This window comes from Megascapheus bottae, chromosome 2, assembly GCF_031878675.1.
Source record: "Megascapheus bottae isolate mThoBot1 chromosome 2, mThoBot2.hap1, whole genome shotgun sequence".
Classification (NCBI taxonomy): Eukaryota; Metazoa; Chordata; class Mammalia; order Rodentia; family Geomyidae; genus Megascapheus; species Megascapheus bottae.
The window spans coordinates 48,967,971-48,988,865 of NC_143510.1; the positions used below are offsets into that span (position 1 = coordinate 48,967,971).

General features: G+C 48.4%; 1 protein-coding gene across 2 annotated transcripts; it reads left to right on the forward strand.

The window, feature by feature from the left end:
- The first annotated feature begins 9,561 nt into the window (after positions 1-9,561).
- Positions 9,562-18,730, forward strand: Atg101 (autophagy related 101). Of its 2 annotated transcripts, none has more exons than XM_090326036.1 (3): positions 9,562-9,854; positions 14,312-14,637; positions 18,026-18,730. In XM_090326036.1, the coding sequence occupies exons 2-3, from the start codon at positions 14,386-14,388 to the stop codon at positions 18,428-18,430; spliced, it is 657 nt and encodes a 218-aa protein (XP_090182162.1). In that variant the 5' UTR covers positions 9,562-9,854; positions 14,312-14,385; the 3' UTR covers positions 18,431-18,730. The 2 variants fall into 2 exon arrangements, with proteins under 2 accessions (XP_090182162.1, XP_090182168.1); XM_090326042.1 differs by having other exon boundaries at positions 9,775-9,964.
- Positions 18,731-20,895: the final 2,165 nt, after the last annotated feature.

Genomic DNA, 20,895 nt, shown 5'->3' on the forward strand with positions numbered 1-20,895 from the left:
TGTGGTTGGCCAGGGCTTCTCATTCTTGCTTGCCTTTTTCACTAGCACTCTACCACTTGAGCCATATCTCTATCCTGGCTTTTTGCTGGTTAATTGGAGATAAGAGTCTCATAGACTATTTTTTTTAAGATTTTTATTAACATTGATTTTTTTGCATCATATTTCAAATGTCAAGTTTAACAAATAAGTATTCAAGAATGGGGTCTCTATATGCAATCACTAGGACATAAATTTAAAAACAAAATTAAAATTAAGCTGAGAGTGTATATGTCATAGACTATTTTTGCCAGGGCTAATTTCAAACTAGGATCCTCAGATCTCACCCTACTTAGTAGCTGGGATTACAGGAGTAAGCCATCAGCATCCATCTGCTTTTTTGTAGAACAGGAAGAGAGAAATCAATCTAAGTGAGTTTTAGGATTAGAGCTGTGTACTGGTGTGATGCTTAGCATTGGACTGGGTGTAGTCGAGCCTACCACAGTAGTGCAGATGTTACTCAGTGTCAACCATCCCAAACACAGGAGCTACACAGCTGGAGCCCTGCCTTATTGACAAAAAGGTTCTGAGATTCTTACTGTGCCCAAGTTCCCCACATGCCTTCTCCAACCCCACAGCTCATGGACTGCTTCCTTTACTACCTTAAAATGCACATGTCCAAGTTGGGAGGGTGTAGTTCAGTGGTATGGGGATTGCCTAACATGTGTGAGATCTGGATTCCATCTAGCACCACTAAATAAATAAATAAGTAGATAAAACAGGGCCAGAAGTTTGGCCTAGTGTTAAGAGTGCTTGCCTAGTATGCATTGAGGCCCGGGTTCAATTTCTTGGTTACCACATATACAGAAAAAGCTGGGAGTGGTTCTATGGCTCAAGTGGTAGAGCTCTATCCTTGAGAAAGCCTAAGGACAGTGCTCAGGCCCTGAATTCAAGCCTGGGGACTGGCAATTAAATAAATAAATAAATAAATAAATAAATAAATAAATAAAACAAAAACCCCAGCCATACTCAGTGGGGCAGGCCTGTCATCCCAAGCTACGTGGGAAGCACAAACACAAGTCCAGGTCATTCCAGGCATAAAGTAGAATTCTATCTCAAAAATAACCCAAGCCAGCAGAATGGCTCAAGTGGTTGAGCACCTACCTAGCAAGTTCAAATATCTGAGTTCAAATCTCAGTATTGTCAGAAAGCCAGATATGCCGATGGGTGATTTATAAATCTGTAGTTTACACCGTTACTTGCACTGTGATGCTGGTGGCCTGGAGCACCCTTACAAGAAGCATGTCACTCCCTTTCTGGATTGGCAGTACCTAAAGTCCAAGGCAGGTAGTCACTTGGCAGTGCCCAGCTCTTCCATACTGCTCAGTGCCTGTTGGGCCTAGTAGGAGCCCAGTCTTAGCGGGATCTCATCTGTTCATCACCATCTTTGATCTAGGACCTGAGTCTCCATGGTCCCTTGGAAACATAGCTGCATGAGGCAGTGTCCGAATCGATGGGGCTGACAAAATCATCTCTAGCTCCATACCCTTGCTCAGGTGCATAGTACACCCTCAGGCCTCCTGAAGAGTCCAGTGGCTGGACGGAAGGGTCAATCCTTACTGGTAGCTACCCCTCCCCACCTCAGTACTATGGACTTCCAAACATGCACCCTGGCATGCTCAGCAGGTCCCAAGTGAGCCACTGCAGAAGCACCAGCAGCCGGCAGGGACAGGCAGGAGGTAGCTCCGCAGACTCCACCATGTTGCTCTGCTGTGGGAAAAGCTCCCTTCCTTACTGAGCCCCTCACTGAGCCCTAGTTTCCCCAAGCTCAGAGTAGGAGCAGAACTTGCTGGGAAAACCTCCCCAGCTGTGATTAGACTCTGGGTCTCTCTCTTCCATGAGCCCCTTAGCACAGACAGGTGGGGGACTGGGAAGCCCCTAAGAAAAGCAAAATGCTTGGAGAGAGGGGTGGTGGCACAGGAATATCTCAGTCTGAGATGATGATAACTGTCATGCCCACCACAGCCAGGTTGTTTTCATTCACTATGTGTTGTTTGTAGCCCTTGCTACCACCCAGTGAGGAAAGTATGGTTTTACTCACAGGTGGAAGCAGAGTAGGATGGAAAAAGAAAAGACGTCTGAAGCCAGACTACTGGGATATAAGTCTTGGCTCTAGAGCTGGGGAGTAAGCATTTGCTCAGCATGAATGAGACCCTAGATTTCATGAGGGAATACACATAAATGTTTCAAAATAGTGTCTGGCACATAGTGAACACTCAATACATATTAGCTATTATTTTTCCAGTGGAGGAGCCTCTACTTCAGAGGAAGGAAATGACTCTCCCAAGGTCACTTGGCTTGTAAGTAGCTGACTGGGTGTGTCCAACTAGTTGACCACTCAGCTTCCCAATCTAAAGCCTCCCAAATAAAAGGCCCACTGATAGCAGTTCCTTCCAAGATGTCTGCACTTGGGGTACAGGGTGGGGAGCTGATCCTCCAGTTCTGCCCTGCCCAGTCCATCCCACTCAAGGCTGAAGCCTGGAGGCCAGCTCTTTCCACTCAGCTACTGGAAGAATTGGCCTCCAAGTCTTGCTAGGGGCTGAGAGGGCTAACAAGGGGGGCATTGAGCCTCATGGGGCCTCACAATGGCCACTCTGTCCCTACTGGCCGGGGGCTGGGCCTGTTTCCGAAGGGGACAATAGTCAAAAGGCAGTGACGCCGGCAGGGCCTGGAATCCCGGGCGGGATTTTCCAAGGCCTCAAAGCCTGTTGTTTGTCCTTGCAGGAGACCCAGGAAGCCTGCCTCCCTGTCCCTCTCTCTTCACCCACGCTGGGCCCAGTGCCCAGATGCCCTGGCCCCTTCTCCAGCCCTGAGCTGCCCCTGTAACTGGGAAGGGTGGTCTGACGTCTCAGTTCTGAGGGGGACAGTAACATTCCTGGGACAATGCCTGGTGGCCCTTTCCTAAGGCCTGGGGTGGACAGGGCAGTGCTTGGAAAGGGAGATGGTGAAGGTCAGCCTTTAGGAGGCAAGAAGCTTCTGAAGGCCACAGACAACCACATTACAGGTGCCCAGTGCACTCAGTCATGTGGCAATAGCTCTGGGGAAGTTGAAGTCTGAGAGAGCCAGTGAGGTGGGGGGCGGCGGCGTGGTCCTGGATGGTGAGCAGAGGTGGTCTTTCATGACCACGAGGCAGCTGTGTTAGGCAGGCCAGCATTATGTTCTGGCCAAGGGCAGTGCTGTGAGCTGTCTTCACATGAGACCTTGGTCAGGGACTGCAGGGAGTTTTGGCTTAGAGACCTGGGTGAATCGCAGCCCTTAAAAGGGATGAACTTCCTGCTATACCTCTCTTCCAGTCCTTTCCAGGGCTGGACTGGCATCCCCACGGCTTAATAGGTAGCTGTCCTGTCCCCCCATGAGCAGCCAGCACTGAGTCTCAGATTGAACTCTTCCTCCACTCCTGGCTCCAGTCTACAGTTCCCAGGCTAGGGGTTGCCTGATGAAGGCCTCAGCTGGATAATGGGATTTTGCAACCTCAAGCACCCTGTAGTAAGTGTAGGATGAAGGTAATACAAGATGCAGAAAAGGCCTCTCTACTCCTCAAGTGTTTCCTGTACCTTCTGAGGGTAGGGGCCTATTTCAGTGTCTCCAGCTGAGCTTAAAGGTAGACAGAGGGCCATGGGGTCCTGAAGGCTCTGGCTTTGGCTGTGTTCTTCTGCTTGAACCCCCTAAGCCTTTGCTCTGGCTCACCTTCCTGACCTCAGGGCTCCTGCTGGGCCCTGAGTTAGTCAGGCTGAGGGGGCCACTTGAGGTCTGGTCAAGGTCTGACCCAGACACTGGCACTATCCAGCCTCAACTCAGGACTGTAAATCAGGCTCAGTGTGGCTACGGGGGTTGGGGGTGGCAGCAGAGCCAGGGAGGGGAGCATGGGGGGGGAACCCATCTTGGTACATGCTGTGTTAGCAGGGAGCAGTGCCCAGCTGCAAGCCTGGCGGGCGGGTAAAGACCAGTGCTGCTTTCTTAGTCTGGGTCCCCACTGGGGAAGGCTGGCCTTGAGGTGCCCAGGTAAGGGACCGGGGCCTCATCCCAGGTCCTACATAGTGGGATATCATATGATTAGATAGAGAGATGGCCCTGCCCACACAAAACTAGAGGTCAGAAATGATCCCTCAGTATCACACAGACCTCCCTACCACAACAGATAAAACAGCTCTTCCTTTATCCAGGATGGCAAACAAAAAAATTTCCCCATGAATGACAGTCACATGGCTCACAAAGGAAAAACTACACAGTGGTCACAGGAGGGGAGACAATCCCTCATCCCTAGGGGCAGGGGCACAGAAATAAAGCCCCAGCCCAACTTGGCCAATTCTATAAACCTTCCCAGAGAACTAGACATACAACCCTATCCTCCCGAAGGGAAAATGCCACAATTCAGAATGGGACAGCAGGCATGCACCCCAGCAAAGTTCAGGTCCATGGTGGCCTGAGGAGGTTGGTAGGTTGGGACTAGGAGGTGCATTTTTCTCATGCTTTCTTGCCACTTTCTTCTTGTCCAGCCATTTCCTCTGCATGGAGGGAGAGGGGGTGGGAAGTGACATCCTAGTAAGGGTGGGAGGCGGAGGAAGGAGATTTTGCTTAGGATCCCAGGGGAGAGCTGTCAGAATGGGGCAGCTGGTCCTCTTTGCTCCCATGGCCTGGCCCCCTCTGAGGGGTCAGCAGTCAGGAGCTGGCCATTTAGCCAGGCTGGCCGCCGTCAAGAGCTCCAGGCTTGACGTCAGTTCTGCTCATTGTTGTTGCTGGGGCTTGAGTCACTCCCTGTGACACCACTGGGGTCAGCTCTGGAGCGGCTGGGGTGGCCTTCAGGGCTCATCTCTCCCCTTGGGCACACCCCAGGATGAGGTAGGGCCATCCGAGGTCATGTTCAGCAGGCAATGCCAGCTGCCTACTCCCAAGGTCCTGGGTTGGTCTTCAAGGTCCCGCCATGGGCCCCTGCTGCAGACACGACTGAGAGAACCCTGCTCACTGGCCTGGCTGCCTGGCTACTGGAGCTCTGAATGAGGTGTCGTATACCTCTATCCCCCTATTTTAGCATCCTATTTCCACTCTTATCCCTAAGCAAGAAAAGATCTCTCCCCAGTCTTATTTTTTTCTTCTTTCTTCTCCAGAAACTCTGCCCAAAATAAAGCCTTGGTGGCTCCACTCTTCTCTTTCCTGCTCATCTCTTTAGGTGGTTGTCCAGGGTCCCCTGTGGCCATCAGTTACTGCAAAGTAGGGCTTAGGACTCTTCTTCCCTCTGAACATGTCACTTACTGTTCCTGGCCACTCACCATTCTGGGATGACAGAGGTAGCCTCCACTCTAGCCGCTTAATGTCCCCATAGAACCTGCTGCCATTTCTGTCATCTCAATTATTTGGGTTTCCTAACCAAGTATGTCTCTCCTGGCTCATTTTGCCTGTAATACTCAGAGCTTCTAGGTGGCTAGAACGGTGGTTCACTTGTTATCACATGGGATCTTATATGTAGACAGTTATGTGTGTGGTACAAATGAGTGAATGAATGAATGACCAAATTTTGATTTTTGGGGTAAGGGCATCAGATACGAGCATTTATCCAACATAGCTCCACTTTTTTGGGTCAAGACAGTCTCCCTGACAAAACTGACTACTCAGATAGGGGTGGCACTACATGTCTAAGTTGTAATAAGAACTGCCCCACTTTGGAGAGAGCCAGGTGCCAGTGACTCATGAGACTGGGATCTGAGGATTGAAGTTTGGAGCCAGCCTGGGCAGACAAACTCTAGAAACTCTTGTCTATAGCTGGGAATGGTGGCTCTCACCTGTAATCCTAGCTACTCAGGAGGCTGAGAGCTGAGGATCGCAGTTCAAAGCCAGCCCAGGCTCTAAAGAATGTGAGACTCTTATTTCCAATTAACCACTAGAAAACCAGAAGTGGGGTTGCGGCTCAAGGGGTAGGGTGATAGCCTTGAGCTGAAGAGCTCAGGGACAACGCCAAGGCCCAAAGTTCAAGCTCCAGGACCAATAGGGGGGAAAAAAAAAGGAAAGAAAAAAAAGAAAAGAAACATCTCCAATTACCCAGAAAAAATCCAGAATTGAAAGCATGGCTCAGTGGTAGAGCACTATCTGTGAATGGAAAAGCAGAACAGTAGAATGAGAGTACTGGTCCCCGTTCAAGCCCCAATACTAAAACCAAACTAACCAGGCCTCAAAACTTAGGAAGAAAAGGAGACAAATGACCTAGTCCTAAGATAGGCAAACAGGAGGCCCCTTTACTAACAAGAAGAGCTGGGCTTTTTGTCTTCACCTGATTGGATGAAGCCCATCCATACCGGAGAGGACCATCTGCTTTACTCAGTCTACCTATTTCAAATGTTAATCTGTGCTTCACTGGAAACACAGACAGACCCAGAATAATGCTAAACCAAATGTCTCGGTGCTCTGTGTCCCAAGTTGAAGTTGACACATAAAAACTGATCATCACAGCGAGTGTGGTGGCTCCAGGCTGTAATCCTAGTTACTTGGAAGGCAGAGATCAGGGGATCTTTGAAGTCAGATCAGGGGATCTTTGAAGTCAGATCAGGGGAAAAAAAAAGAGAGAGAGAAAAAAGTCAACCAATTGCTAGATTAGCAGTAGTGAACAAGTGAACACAAGTTATCTCAGCTACAAAGGAAGCTACAGTGGCTGGATGAAGTAGTAGTGTCATCTCCAGTGACAAAGGGAAGGACAAGTATGAGGATCACAATCCAGGCTGGCCTGGGTAGAAAAAACAAGATGCTGTAGCTACTTAGGAGGCTGAGACCTAAAGGACTATGGCTCAAAGCCAGCAGAGACAGAAGAATCTAGGAAATGCCAGGTCCAATTAATCAGAAAAATGCTGGACTAGGGGCATGGTTTAGGTGGTAAGAGTGCCAGCCATGAGCAGAAAGCTGTATAAGAATGTAAGAACCTAAGTTCAAGCCCCAATACTGACAAGAAACCCAAACAAACAAAAGCAACAAGACATTACCTGGAAAATAACCAATGGAAAAAGGGGCTGGAGTGGTAGAGTGCTTGCCTAGTAAGTGGAAGACCCTGAACTCAAGCTCCAATACTAGAAGAAAAACAAAATCAATTACCACAGCAAACCTTTGCATGTCATGAAGCTCTAGTTTTATTATCTGTAAACAAACTGGGGCTGTGAAAGTTGGATTATATCTGCCTTGAAAAGTACCGTGGTGAATTTGGCACACTAATGTCTTTTTAATGCTGACATAGTGACCGCTAAAGTTCAATATCATCAGGATAGTGGTAACAAAGGGCTTGACCCTGAAGTGGTGTGTGTGTGTCGGGGGGGGGGGGGGGGGTTGGAAGCCAGTCACTCCTTAAATGCTTGAAAGTACTAGGAAGCTCTGGGGGTCAGGCCCTGGTTCCTTTTACACACCAGGATTGACTGATTCCCAGTTACCCTGGAGTATCCCCCACCCTTTCAGGTTCTCACCAGCCATTCCATCTCCAGTATTTTCTCCTAATGACCTGTTGGTAGCAGGCCCCAGAGGAGTTGTCTGCAGGGCAGACAGCCACCTATACCTGGTAGAAAGGAAGAATCATGGGGAGGAAGGAAGGAGACAGAGAGTAAGAAGATGATGGGGTCAAGGCCAGTCAGCAAAGGCTGTTTTGTAGCTGGGTTTGAAAGAACAGGTGGGGGGGGGAGGGAAATGGGTACCAAGACATGTGAAAGGGTATCAATGTATGTGAATTAATGCACCTTCTATCTGGCAAATATCATGTAACCCTTTTACTAATTACAATAAAAAAAAAAGAAAGAACCGGTGGGAGTTTGGCCTAATAGGTGTGGGAGTTGAAAGTGGTCTTCTGGATCCTGGCTCTGGCACTCAGTAGCCCATTGTATCTGATGATCAAAATGTTATCCCTTTGAGATTCCAGGATAGCCCTGGCAGAAAATTGTACGAGACTCCATTTCTAATTAGCCACAGAAGAGTCAAGCTAGAGGTCTGGCCGTAGCAGTAGAGTGCTAGCTGTGAGCAAGCTAGCTGAGCAAGAGCAAGGCACTGAGTTCAAACCATTTTTCGGTCAACAAAACAAAACAAGAACCCATCCTTCATTCTAGACTGATTTCAGTAATAATCTGTAGCTTGAATTGGCATGGTAGAAAATCGGCTACAAAATGAACTGCTGGTGGATGAGGTTGCTAGAGAAGTCAGTCAGGAAACTTCTGATCCAGAACTTCAAATCGAGACTACTGGATTTGAATCCCAGGTATTTGCCACTTAATTGAGTGATCTTGAGCACGTTATTCCTCCAAGAATAAATTTCTTTCTTTCTCTTTCTTTCTCTCTCTCTCCTTTCTTTCTTTCTCTCTCTCTCTGTCTCTCTTTCCTTTCTTTCTTTCTTTTTTTTTTTTTGCCAGTCCTGAGCTTGAGCTCAGGTCCTGAGCACTGTCCTTGGACTTTCTCAAGGCTAGAGCTCTACCACTTGAGCCTCAGCACCACTTCCGGCTCTTTTCTATATGTGGTACCAAGGAATCGAACCTGGGTCTTCATGCATGCTAGGCAAGCACTTTAACCACTAGGCCAAACTCCCGGCCCTCTTTTTTTTCTTTCTTTCTCTCTTTCTTTCCTCTGGGCCTGGGCGTTTTCCCTGAGCTCTTCAGCTCAAGGCTACAGCCCTCCCCCTGAGCCACAGCCCCATTTCCCATTTTCTAGTGATTAATTGGAGATAAGTGTCTCACATTCTTTGTTCTTTAGTGCCCCGGCTGGCTTTGACCCTTGATCCTCAGATCTCAGCTTCCTGAGTAGCTAGGATTACAGAGGTGGGCACTGCGCCCGACTAAGCATAAGTTTCTTATCCATCTTGTAGGATAGCTACTTATGCCTTACTGTTTGGGGAAAAGGAGCAACTTAATCCTCAACTAAGCAACTCAAGAGTGCCCCCTGTAGGACGAGGACACCTTCCAGGCTCTACCCCGCGGGGCCCGAGCTTACAAAACACGTAGAGAAAACAAACACGATCCAGAGAGTCACACAGCCGTGGAACAAAAGTCTTTTCATGCATTATCCTCGTGGCCCCCAAAGCAGCTCCCTGCTTGTTTATAAAGGAAATCGGAAACGATGAGTGATGTCAGCAAAGGAACGACAGACTTACACACGTGACAAGACTTGTCACGGGACGGGTCACGGTAGCTCCTCAGTTAAGTGCTGCTGCACGAAGATAAGCCTCGGAAGGACGAAGCCCCTTTCCCAGCCTTTCTGTATGGGTTGAGGGCCAGGGGTCCTTTCTTCGCAGGCTGCGCCGTCCGCCTGGAGTCAGCAGCACGCGGGCATGCCCCCATCGTGTGGGGATCGGTGCCTCCGGGACTCTCCGTCCCGCCCCGGGGTGGGGGAGCCCAGTCGGCTGGGCCGGCGCAGGCGGGCGGTGGAGGAGTCCATTCCGCCACAGGAGGCAGCCTAGAGCCGTGCAGCCCTTCCAGCCCTGCGGTCTCTATGGCGGAAGTGAACGGTGCCAACCGAAACGACAACATGCCGACGTGGTGGGCGTGGAGGGGTTGTCCAAATGGGGGGGGGTGCTTCTTACCATCAAATGTTACCTCTCGAGAGATAAAGAGGGGAAACGGAGAATCGGAGCTCCAGGGCAGCACGTGGGTATGTGAGTGTGTTCCAGAGAACGTGCAGAAATTGTGAGTAGCTGTCGTGCCGTCCAGGGCTCCACTGAACCGGGTAGCCCCCCCCACCCAGCCGCACTTGGTATCGTCCAGCCCAAGGCCGTAGGCGCTTCCGGTCTCCGAGACCCAGCAGCTCCGGCGGTGCAGGGTCTGGCGCCCGCCGGGACCGCGTCTTCGGATCCGGGACGGGAGCTCGAGGGGGTAAGCGGCCATCCTGACCGTCTCCGCTTTCCGGGGCGAGTGTAGACGCTCATCGGAGCGCGGGCAAAACTCCGGAGTTCGGCGAGGTCCTTGTTGGTCCGGCCGCGGAGGTTCGTGGGTGGCAGCGGCGGGGAACGCGGCCCTGGGTGGGCGTGCACCGTGTCCGGCCCACGGAGCCCAGCGGCGTTCGTGTGTGTGTGTGCGTGCGTGTGCGTGTGTGTGCGTGTGTGTGTGTCAGAGACAGAGACAGAGAGAGCGCGCCTGAGCTTGGGGCCTAGATATGATCAGGTCCGGGATGAAGGTTCTGGGTGTGGAGGGGTGAAGATTAGAGGGTGAGGTGGAAGAAAGAACCGGATTAGAACCGAACCGAGTCTCCAGGGGAAATAGGAGGCAGAAATTGACAAGAGAACCCATTTCTTCCTCTACAAGACAAACGAATCCAGCAGCCCCCGGGACGACCTGAGCTTTCGTTGTCCGGGTACACATTATATTGGTGACTAGCGTTCCTGCCCCCATGGAAATGTCTGCCCACTGCTGCCTGGAGAGACAGGAATAACTCCTGGTTAGGACAAGTGGGCAGAGCTAGCCTGATTTGTGAGCAGCCTGTGTCCAGGGTTGACTTGTTTAAGCAAGGTAGTGGGGTGGGGGGCAGGAGGGAGGTGAAATAAATTTAGAAGAGAGCCAAGCCACCAGGACTACGAAGAGATGTGAGTGTGCGTGTTTGTGGAGACTGAGGACGTTTCTATTTGTAGAAAGGATCAGCAGATTACTCAGTGACAGGAACTGCATCTGAAAAGCTCACTTGTGGAAGAGAGATGAGACTTATTTTTGTGGGTTGTAGGGCTTGAACTCTGGGCCAGGGTGCTATCCCTGAGCTCTTCAGCTGAAGGCTGGCATTCTACCACTTTGAGCCACACTACCACTTCCGGTTTTCTAGTGGTTAATTGGAAATAAGAGTCACAAGGACTTTTGTGCCCCAGGCTGGCTTTGAACTGAGATCCTCAGATCTCAACCTCCTGAGAAGGTAGGATTACAGCATGAGCTACTGGCATCTGGTGCGAGACTTGTTTTATGTGGCTTCAGTTATTAGAATTAATTTCAAGCAAGGTATCACACCTGTCAGCCTAGCCACACAGAAGGTTGAGAGCTAAGGGTCCTCCTAAGTTTCAAGCCAGTAAGGTCAGGAAAGTCCTTGAGATGCTTATCTTCTCCAATAACCACCAGAAAAGGGGGAAATGGAGGTATGGTGCTAATGGTAGAGCTCCAGCCTTGAACAAAAAAAAGCTAATGGACAACATCTAGGCTCCAAATCCATGCCTCATTACCCATGCAGGGAGAAAAACAAAAACAAAAAACAGCCGGGCACGTATGTGGCTCAGGCCTGTAATCCTAGCTGCTCAGGAGGCTGAGATCTGAGGATCAAGGTTCAAAGCCAACTCGGGCAGTGAAGTCTGTGAGACTTACCTCCAATTAACTACCAGAAAACCGGAAGTGGCACTGTGGCTCAAGGGGTAAGGCAGTAGCCTTGAGCTGAAGAGTTTAGGGACAACGCCCAGGCCCAGAGTTCAAGTCCCACAATACAACTGACCCCCCCCCCCCAAAAAAAAGAAAAAGTTAAAATCAGTGGTTTGAAGCATGAGATAGAGATTCCTTATAGATGGGAACACAGAATAGCTGTTACAGGAGAAATGGCAGAACTAGGATTGCAATCCAGATTGCCCTGCTTTTAAGTTGGTGTTCTTGAGCAGTATATAGTATTACACGCACTCCCATGACTAATCCTTACTACACTCTCAAGTCATAGGTTCAGAGCAGGTAAATGATTTGCTTCTTGAGTCAGCTTTCTATTGCTGTGACAAAATACCTGAGAAAAAACATTTATAAATAGGAATGATTTATTTTGGCTCCCAGTTTCAACCCATGGTGAGCTAACTCTGGTCCTTTTGGGCCTGTGTTATGACAACATCATGGCTGAGAGCTGGTAGGACAAAATTTTACCTTATGGTATCTTGGAAAGCAAAAAGAGAAGAAAAAGGACCCTGATCCCAATGTCACCTGTGAGATGACCTGACTTCCTTCTACTAGGCCCCACTTGTTAAGAATTCTGCCATCTCGGGACTGGGAGTTTGGCCTAGTGGTAGAGTGCTTGCCTAGCATGCACAAAGACCCGGGTTCAATTCCTCAGTACCAGATACATAGAAAAAAGCCGGAAGTGGTGCTGAAGCTCAAGTGGTAGAGCTCTAGCTTTGAGAAAATCCAAGGACAGTGCTCAGGCCCTGAGCTCAAGCCCAGGACTAGCCAAAAAAAAAAAAAAAATCTGCCATCTCAGCAGAATACAACATATGATCTTTGAAGGCTATGTAAGATCCAAACATAGCACAGAGCAGGATGTAGGAGAGCCAAGTGAACCTGTAGTCCCAGCCACTCAAGATGCTCAGACAGGAGGATAGCTTGAGTCCAGGAATTGAGTAACAGTTTGGGACCCTGTCTCTAAAGCAGTCATCCAAACAAAACATCTAAAATGTCGTATAGCTGGGATTCATAGGCAGAATTGTTGACAGAAACCCTTCTCTTCACTGCCCTGCACCTAATGCATAATTTCTGTAACTACCACTGCTGTGCTTGCCTCTGGCTGATCTGCAGCTGGCCTCCCTCCCGTCTGTCTGTCCACTTGTCTGAGTGGACTTGGAAATAGGAGATTCTGTGCAGATGAGTCTTTGGTGTGTCGCTCAAGTTTTAAAACCTATTTCCTGCATAGCTTCTGTTGGCTTTTAAAAGTACTCTGTGAGCTCCCAAATAGAGTAATTCTTTGTTCTTCACCTAGAGCTAAAGAACAAGAATTTTGCATCATGCTAGGGTTTGAACTTAGGGCCTTGTGCTTGTTATGCAGGGGTTCTATCATTGAGCCATTCTTCTATGTCCCTGTGTGCGTGTGCGTGTGCGTGTGTGTGTGTGTGTGTGAGATGGGGCTTGAATTCTGGACCTGGGCACTGTCCCTGAGCTCTTCAGCTCAAGACTACTGACCTACCCCTTGTGCCACAGTACCACTTCCAGTTTTCTAGTGGTTAATTGGAGATAAGAGTCTCATGGACTTTAGTGCCTGGGCTGGCTTGGAACCTTGATCCTCAGATCTCAACCTCTTGAGTAGCTAGGATTACAGGTGTGAGTCACTGCACCCGGCTTTACCTCCTTTTTTGAACTGGTCATTTTTTTTGAGGGGGAGTGGGCTGGGCGCTGTCCCTGAGCTCTTCAACTCAAGGCCCCTACCCTACCCCTGGGCCTGGGCATTGTCTCTGAGCTCTTCAGCTTGAGACTACTTACCTACCCTTGAGCCAAGCCCCACTTCCAGTTTTATAGAGGTTAATTGGAAAGAAGAGTCTCAGATCCTTTTGTGCCGGGCTGGCTTTGAACCTTGATCCTCAGATCTCAGCCTCCTGAGTAGCTAGGATTACAGACATGAGCCACTGCCCTTGGCTGAACTGGTCATTTTTAATGCAGTTTTGCTTCTTGTATGAATGTGGATCTGGGCCACGGCTCCACCTATTTTAGGTGTGCTACCATATTCAGTTCTTCTTCAAGAAGGGGGCATGAAAACTTTTCTGCCTGGGCTAACTTTGAATTACAGTCCTCTCATTCTCAGCTTCCCAAGTGGCATGAACCACCAAAAGCCCAGCTCACACTTCAGTGTGTTTTTTTTTGTTGTTGTTGTTGTTGTTATTTTTGTTTTTTGTTTTTTTTGTTGGTTGTGGGGCTCAAACTCGGAGCCTGAGCACTGTCTCTGAGCTTGCTCTTCAGCTCAAGGCTAGCATTCTACCATTTTGAGCCACAGCACCACTTCCAGATTTCTGGTGGTTAATTGGAGATGAGGGTCTCACAGACTTTAGTGCCCAGGCTGGCTTTGAACCGGGATCCTCAGATCTCAGCTTCCTGAGTAGCTAGGATTAGAGGTATGAGCTACCATGCCTGGTTAAACTTAAGTTTTTTTATGTGCACATTTGCCCGGCTAAACTTGTTTTTTATATACACATTTGATCATGATACAGGGATCTGTTGACACTTCACAGCCCTCTGAACAGACTCCTAGTGCCTTAACCAGTCTCCAGTTTTTCCTTTTCTTCTATCTTGTGCTCTTGCCACTTCAGGAACAGTAACTTGCTTGTATCCCACATTCCCTCAGCTCAAGGGTAGGCCTGCCATTGCGTTTGCAAGTCCAGTGCCCCCATAGGTGTTGCACAAAGAGCTTTTGCTGTGCTAAATGAAAGCCTTGGACAGGTCTTTGGACGGGTAATCTTGAAGCCCTGCCCCTTTCTGATCCTGAGAGTCTGGTTCTCAGGTGGAATGTGATTCCAGGACAGAAAAGGGCCAGTGAGGCAGAGGCTGAGTTGAACCTGCCAGGCAGTTACTATAGACCAGATATTTGAAAGAGGTTATCATTCTGACCCAATCTTGTTTTGCAGGGTATCCTCTGGGTGGGGTGAAGCACCCTGCCTTCTTCCATGTCCCTGGTCCTGGTGTGGTTGGCAGCTACAGAATGAACTGTCGCTCAGAAGTGCTGGAGGTGTCAGTGGAGGGGCGACAGGTGGAGGAGGCCATGCTGGCCGTGCTGCACACAGTGCTTCTGCATCGCAGCACAGGCAAGTTCCACTACAAGAAGGAGGGTACCTACTCCATTGGTACTGTGGGCACTCAGGATGTTGATTGTGACTTCATCGACTTCACTTATGTTCGTGTATCCTCTGAAGAACTAGACCGAGCCCTGCGCAAAGTTGTCGGGGAGTTTAAGGTAGGTATGTGGCACAGCTAATGGCAGGTGACTGCTGGCTTGGCTTCCTTCCTGAGAGTGAGTCAGGTCCTTTCTGTTACTAAGAGTCAAGCATGTTGAGCGCTCTCATGGGGAGGGCTTGCATGTGTGGGTATAGTTGGGGCCATGTACTCTTACACGTACCCAGGGGAGAAGGAAGAGCAGGAAGCCGTGCTGGCAGGCATGTCCCTTTGGGGCTATGGTCATTGTTCCTGTGCTCTTGACTATCTCTGGCCACACAGCTTTCTCAGTGATCGCCTCTCTACTCTGTGCTCAGTTCTCTTCTCATAAGTTTCAGCCTTTCCCATTTTTGAAACCTTCTGAGAGAGTAAATTTCTTGGCTTGGAGTTGTCACCGATGGTGAAGCGTACCTTTGGTTGGTGCAGCATATGTTTGCCTGTGTGGTCAGGGAGAAGAGTGTGATAGAGCCAGGCCTGGCCAGCTCACCTCAGGTAATGGGAATGGCCGCGTGCACTTGTCTGCATTAACAAGGCACAGTGTTTCTTCTTTATTACTATTTTTTTCTTTTTTTGTGCCTGTCTTGGGTTCTATCTTGGAGCTTCTTTTGCTCAAAGCTACAGCTCTCCTACTAGAGGTATAGTGTCACTTCCAGATTTTTGGCAGTTTATTGGAGATAAGAACGTGATAGACTTTTCTGCCTGTGCTAGCTTCCAACTCTGATCCTTAGATTTTAGCCCCCTGAGTACTGTGAGCCCCCAGAACCCAGCTATTTAATTTTTTTATTCTAGTTTTTTGGTGGTATAGGAGTTTGAATTCAGGTGGCACTGCATCATGTGAGCCAAGCATATTGCCCCTTTTTGCTCATTATTTTTGGAATAGGCTTCACTCCCTGTCCAGGTAGGTACCCGAGGCATGATCTTGTGTGGGATGATAGGTGCACATTACCGCAGCTGCTCCCTCTGTGAAGATGGAGTCTAGTAGAGTTTTCTGTCTGGACAGGGATAGAACTATAGTCTTTCCAATCTAATCTAAGCTTCCCAAGTAGCTAGGTTTACTGTTTCAAAGAGAGAGAGGGGGGAGGAGTGTGTGTGTATGCGTGCGTGCGTGCGTGCGTGTGTGTGTGTGTGTGTGTGTCTGTGTGTCTGTATGTCTGTCTATCCTGGGCCCAAGGTACTGTCTTTAAGCTTTTTTGCTCAAGGCTAGCATTCTACCACTTGACCCATAATTCTACTTCCTGCTTTTTGGTGGTTAATTGGAGATGAGTCTGAGACTTTTCTGCCTGGGCTTCAAACCACAATCCTCAGATCTCAGCCTCCTGAGTAGCTAGGATTACAGTTGTGTAGCACTGGCACCCAGCTAGTAAGTGGTATTTAAGATATCAAAGGGAATTTTTTTTTAAGGCTGTGCCTGATTTCTATTCTACAAATATCTGCAGAGTCCCTCCACTCCTGGGCACTGCACTTACTGGAGTGGGTGGCCTAATGTCAGTTGGACCCCTTGTTAGGCCAACAGCATTTAACCTCTCTATCTCCTTTCCTTTAAGTCCAGAAATGGCAAGTTCAGTAAGCTTTCAATTCACCACTTTGCTCTTAGAGCGGTTAAGAGCATGGACTGTGGAGCCAGCTCCTAATACCTAGCAAGTCTGTGACCCTGGGCAAGTGTCTAAATCTGTGGAATGGTCTGGACTGATAATTGTATCTTCCTCAAAGGGAGTGAGTACTGTAAGGATTAAATGAGACAAATGTGTCCAGTGTATGGAACAGAGCCCAACACACAGCAAACATTGCACAACTGTTAGCTATTGTTACCATCAGTCAGAGTCACAGGGCCTTGGTTTGTCTGTGGAAAAGAGTCTGTTCCCTAATGGGTAGTTTGGAATGTGAGGCATCCTTACCCTCTGGGTTGCCACGACACAGATGGAATAGTGTTTCAGGATCTAGACACAGATGGAATAGTGTTTCAGGATCTAGCTAGGAGGAGAGCTCGGCTGAATAGGCAGAGTGGTTAGCCCAGTTGATCCCTTTAGCTTATCTGAGGAGAAAGGGAGAACCAGTCAGGTCTGGTTGACCTTGAGCTTCTTTTCCTCATTTCCCATTTTTCTAAACAAGGTTCACCAGGTTTTATAGTCCCTTCCTCCTCCTTTTCCTCCCCCTCCCCCTCCTCCTCCTCCTCTTCTTTTTATTGTTGGAATAATGTATAGAGGAGTTACAGTTAAATTTACAATTCCCTCTTCTTGCTTTTCAAAAAGAGTATGTGAAAGCCACATGTTGGTAGCTCATGCCTGTAATCCTAGCTACTCAGGAAGCTGGGATCTGAGGATTGCAGTTCAAAGCCAGTGGGGCACTAAAGTATATGATACTCTTATCTCCATTTAACCAGTAGAAAACCTAAAGTGGCCCTATAGCTCAAGGGGTAGGGCGGTAGCCTTAAGCTGAAGAGCTTAGGGACAAGGGGCAGGCCCAGAGTTCAAGCCCCATAATGGACAAAAAGTATGTGAGTTGGGTGCCAGTGGTTCATACCTTCACACCTATCTTTTTTTTTTGGAGGGTGGGGGTTGGTCATGGGGCTTGAACTCAAGGCCTGGGTGCTGTCTCTGAGCTTTTCTGCTCAAGGCTACTGTCCTACCCCTGGGCCTGGGTTTTATCCCTGAACTCTTCAGCTCAAGGCTACCACCCTATCTCTTGAGCCACAGCACCATATCAGGTTTTCTGGTGGTTAATTGGAGATTAAGAGTCTTTAGTGCCCTGGCTGGCTTTGAACCTCCACCCTCAGATCTCAGCCTCCTGAATAGCTAGGATTACAGGCATGAACCACCACACTGGGCTATTAGGAAATGTTTTGAAGGTTAGGGACTACATTGCAGAAAGAAAAGCCCCTTAATATGAAGGAAAAAACAAAGGATTTTAAAATTGGACCATTTGTTTACTAGACAGGCACTTTAACCAGCTAAGCAACAGAACCAGCTACAAATCAGACCATCTCGATTCAAACCCTTGTGCAGTAGTTTATGGACTACTTTTCTCTTCTGAGCCTCCTTTTACCTTAGTAAATTAGAAGCGATCTATCTTATCTCATGGAGTTGTTGAGAGGAACCAATGTGATTCTTTTTAAAAAATTTCTGGCATAGAGTATCTCTAGACCAGAAGCAGAGTGATTCCTATATCAGTTCTTAAGAAAGCTGAAGCCAGGTTATGAGACAGGTATTGTCAGTTTGTTTGAATCTCTCATTTCAGATGAGAGTTTGCTTTATGACCTTTTTGAATCCTCTGCACTCTTTGGGTTTCATTTCCTGTCATCCCTGAAGAGCTGATTGAATTGGAACAGCCTAATTCTACAGCATACAAGAAGCATTCCTCACTGAACCCTTTCAGAGCCTATGTCTGCTCATCTGTTATACCTTTTTTCCCAGGATGCACTTCGAAATTCAGGTGGTGATGGGCTGGGCCAGATATCCTTGGAGTTCTATCAGAAGAAGAAGTCTCGGTGGCCATTCTCAGATGAGTGCATCCCATGGGAAGTATGGACAGTCAAGGTGCATGTGGTGGCCCTGGCCACAGAGCAGGAGCGGCAGATCTGCCGGGAGAAGGTGGGTGAGAAGCTCTGTGAGAAGATCATCAACATTGTGGAGGTGATGAACCGGCACGAGTATCTGCCCAAGATGCCCACGCAGTCAGAGGTGGACAACGTGTTTGACACGGGCTTGAAGGATGTGCAACCCTACTTGTACAAAATCTCCTTTCAGATCACTGACGCTCTGGGCACCTCAGTCACTACCACTATGCGCAGGCTTATCAAAGATACTCTTGCCCTGTAGCCTTTGCTGGATCCTTGGGAGCTCCTCAACAGCTCTCAGGCACTGGCTTCTGAAGATTGTACTTTCAGGCCCTTTGGGGCTCTGGAACCAACTCTGGGTCATTGGTGAGACTTGGGAAGGTGGCCCCTGGCTTCCTTGCTTTGTGATAGCCAGCCTCTGGTTATCCCTTCAACCTTTGCTGATGGTCAGGTTTTGCCGGTCGTCTTTGGGGAAGTGGAGGGGGGTGGTGGTCCCCTTCTTTTTGCAGTGTGCAGAAGAGCCCCTTGAGGGTGATGAATAAAGTTGAGATGTGAATTTGGATTCAGCTGTCTCTCCTTTGGCCTGTGTCCTGTCCTGATTTATTAACACTTTCTGACATTTATGTGAGGACACAGGTGTGTGTTGACATTTATTCTAAGTGGAGAGAAGGATGTGGATGGGATTAATGATAGAATTGACAGCTTTGTTGGACATTCACAAAAGTGTGTTACCATTTAGATTTGATTGTGGTTATCCCAAGAATATGTGTTCATGAAACACATACAAGTCCTGACTTAAACTAGCTGGGGATAGATTGGCCAGCTTGCATTTGTGGTGTCTGGTGACATGTCTAAGCTGGGCCGTCTCACAGATGGTTAGGACAGTACTTCAGTAGCTTACTAAATTTTATACAAGCATACTCAGAATCTCTATTGTGTACTAGGCCTTTATTGGTTTGCTCCATATTTTGCATTTCTTTCTACATGGGGGGCCACTATTTTTATTTACTTTTAAATTTTGCCAGTCCTGGGGCTTGAAATCAGGGCCTGAGTTCTGTCCTTGTGCTTTCTCATGGCTAGAGCTCTATCTTTGAGCCTGGCTTTTTCTATGTATGTTGTACTAAGGAATTGAAGCCTGGTCTTTGTGCATGCTAGGCAAGCACTCTACCAGTAGGCCAAACTCCTGGCCTGGCACTATTTATTAATTTATTTATATTTGCCAGTCCTGGGGCTTCTACTCTATTACTTGAGCCACAGTACGTCAGGCTTTTTCTGTGTATGTGCTACTAAGGAATCAAACCCAGGGCTTTGTGCTTGCTAGGCAAGTACTCTACCACTAGGCCACACTTCTGGTCCTAGGGGCACTTTTTTTTTTTTGATTGTATGACTTGAACTCTGGGCCTGGATGTTATCTCTGAGCTCTTCAGTTGAAGGCTACTGCCCTACCCCTTGAGCCACAGCACCACTTCTGGTTTTCTGGTGGTTAATTGTAGAGTCTCATGTTTTTTAATGTCTTTAGTGTCAGGCCGGCTTTGAACCACAATCCTCAGATCTCAGCCTCCTGAATAGTTAGGATTACAGGCATGAGCCACCCCGCCTGGCTTGGGGGCACTTTTTTTTTTTTTTTGCCAATCCTGGGCTTGAACTCAGGGCCTGAGCATTGTCTTTGGGCTTTCTCAAGGCTAGAGCTCTACCACTTGAGCCACAGCACAACTTCCAGCCTTTTCTATGTATATAGTACTGAGGAATCTAACCTGGGTCTTTGTGCATGGTAGGAAAGCACTCTTACTACTAGGCCAACTTCCAGCCCATATTGATTTTTTTTTTTTTTTGGTTGGTCATAGGACTTGAACTTTGGGCCTGGGTGTTTGGGGGAACTTTTTTTTTTTTTTTTCCAATCTTGGGGCTTGAACTCAGGGCCTGAACACTGTCCTTGGGCTTTCTCAAGGCTAACACTCTGCCACTTGAGCTACAGCACCATGTCTGGCTTTTTCTATGTGTGTGGTACTGAGGAATCGAACCCCGGTCTTCATGCATGCTAGGCAAGTACTCTATCACTAGGCCAAACTCCAGGCCCTTGGGGGCACTTTTAATTTGACTAAATTAGTTGTATGTAGGGAGGGGTATGAAGGGAGGGAGAGGGGGAGGTATCGTTTATTGTCCTGGAGCAAGTAGGTAGCCAGGATGGCCAGGTAGTGTTTGTGTATATTTTCCCCGGGCCATGGCTGCTCACTATCTGAGGTTCTGTGATGTCCTCCTCATGATTTCTGGACATCCTGGAGCACTCCAGAGGGTTGTTGAGGTGGGAAACAACCACCTTGAGGTCCCAGCAAACGACCTGGCTTGCCTGTTCCTTCTTCTTGCCTTCTGAGGGATAGTTGACAGATGTTTGTCAGAAGTGACTACTTTTGAAAAGAAGATGGAGAGCTTGCTGCAGAATTTTCCTAGAGACCTGAGTGGAAGGTCTTGCCTCTATCCCAGCTTTCTGGGGCTCTCTGCTGGTTTTTGTTGTTTTTTGTTGTTTTTGCATCCAGAGTCCATACTCCCACACCCTGGCTGGGTCATAAAAGTTCCCAGCTGGGCTCTGAGATGCCCTTGGTGGACAGTCTATTCCTTTTAGCATTGTGATTCTCCTGGGGTAGGGATAGGAATGCTGGTAGCTCAGCTCAGATCTGTACTCTGCTATTGGTAAATAGGACCTTCCTTAGCCAGGGAGGCAGGAGAATA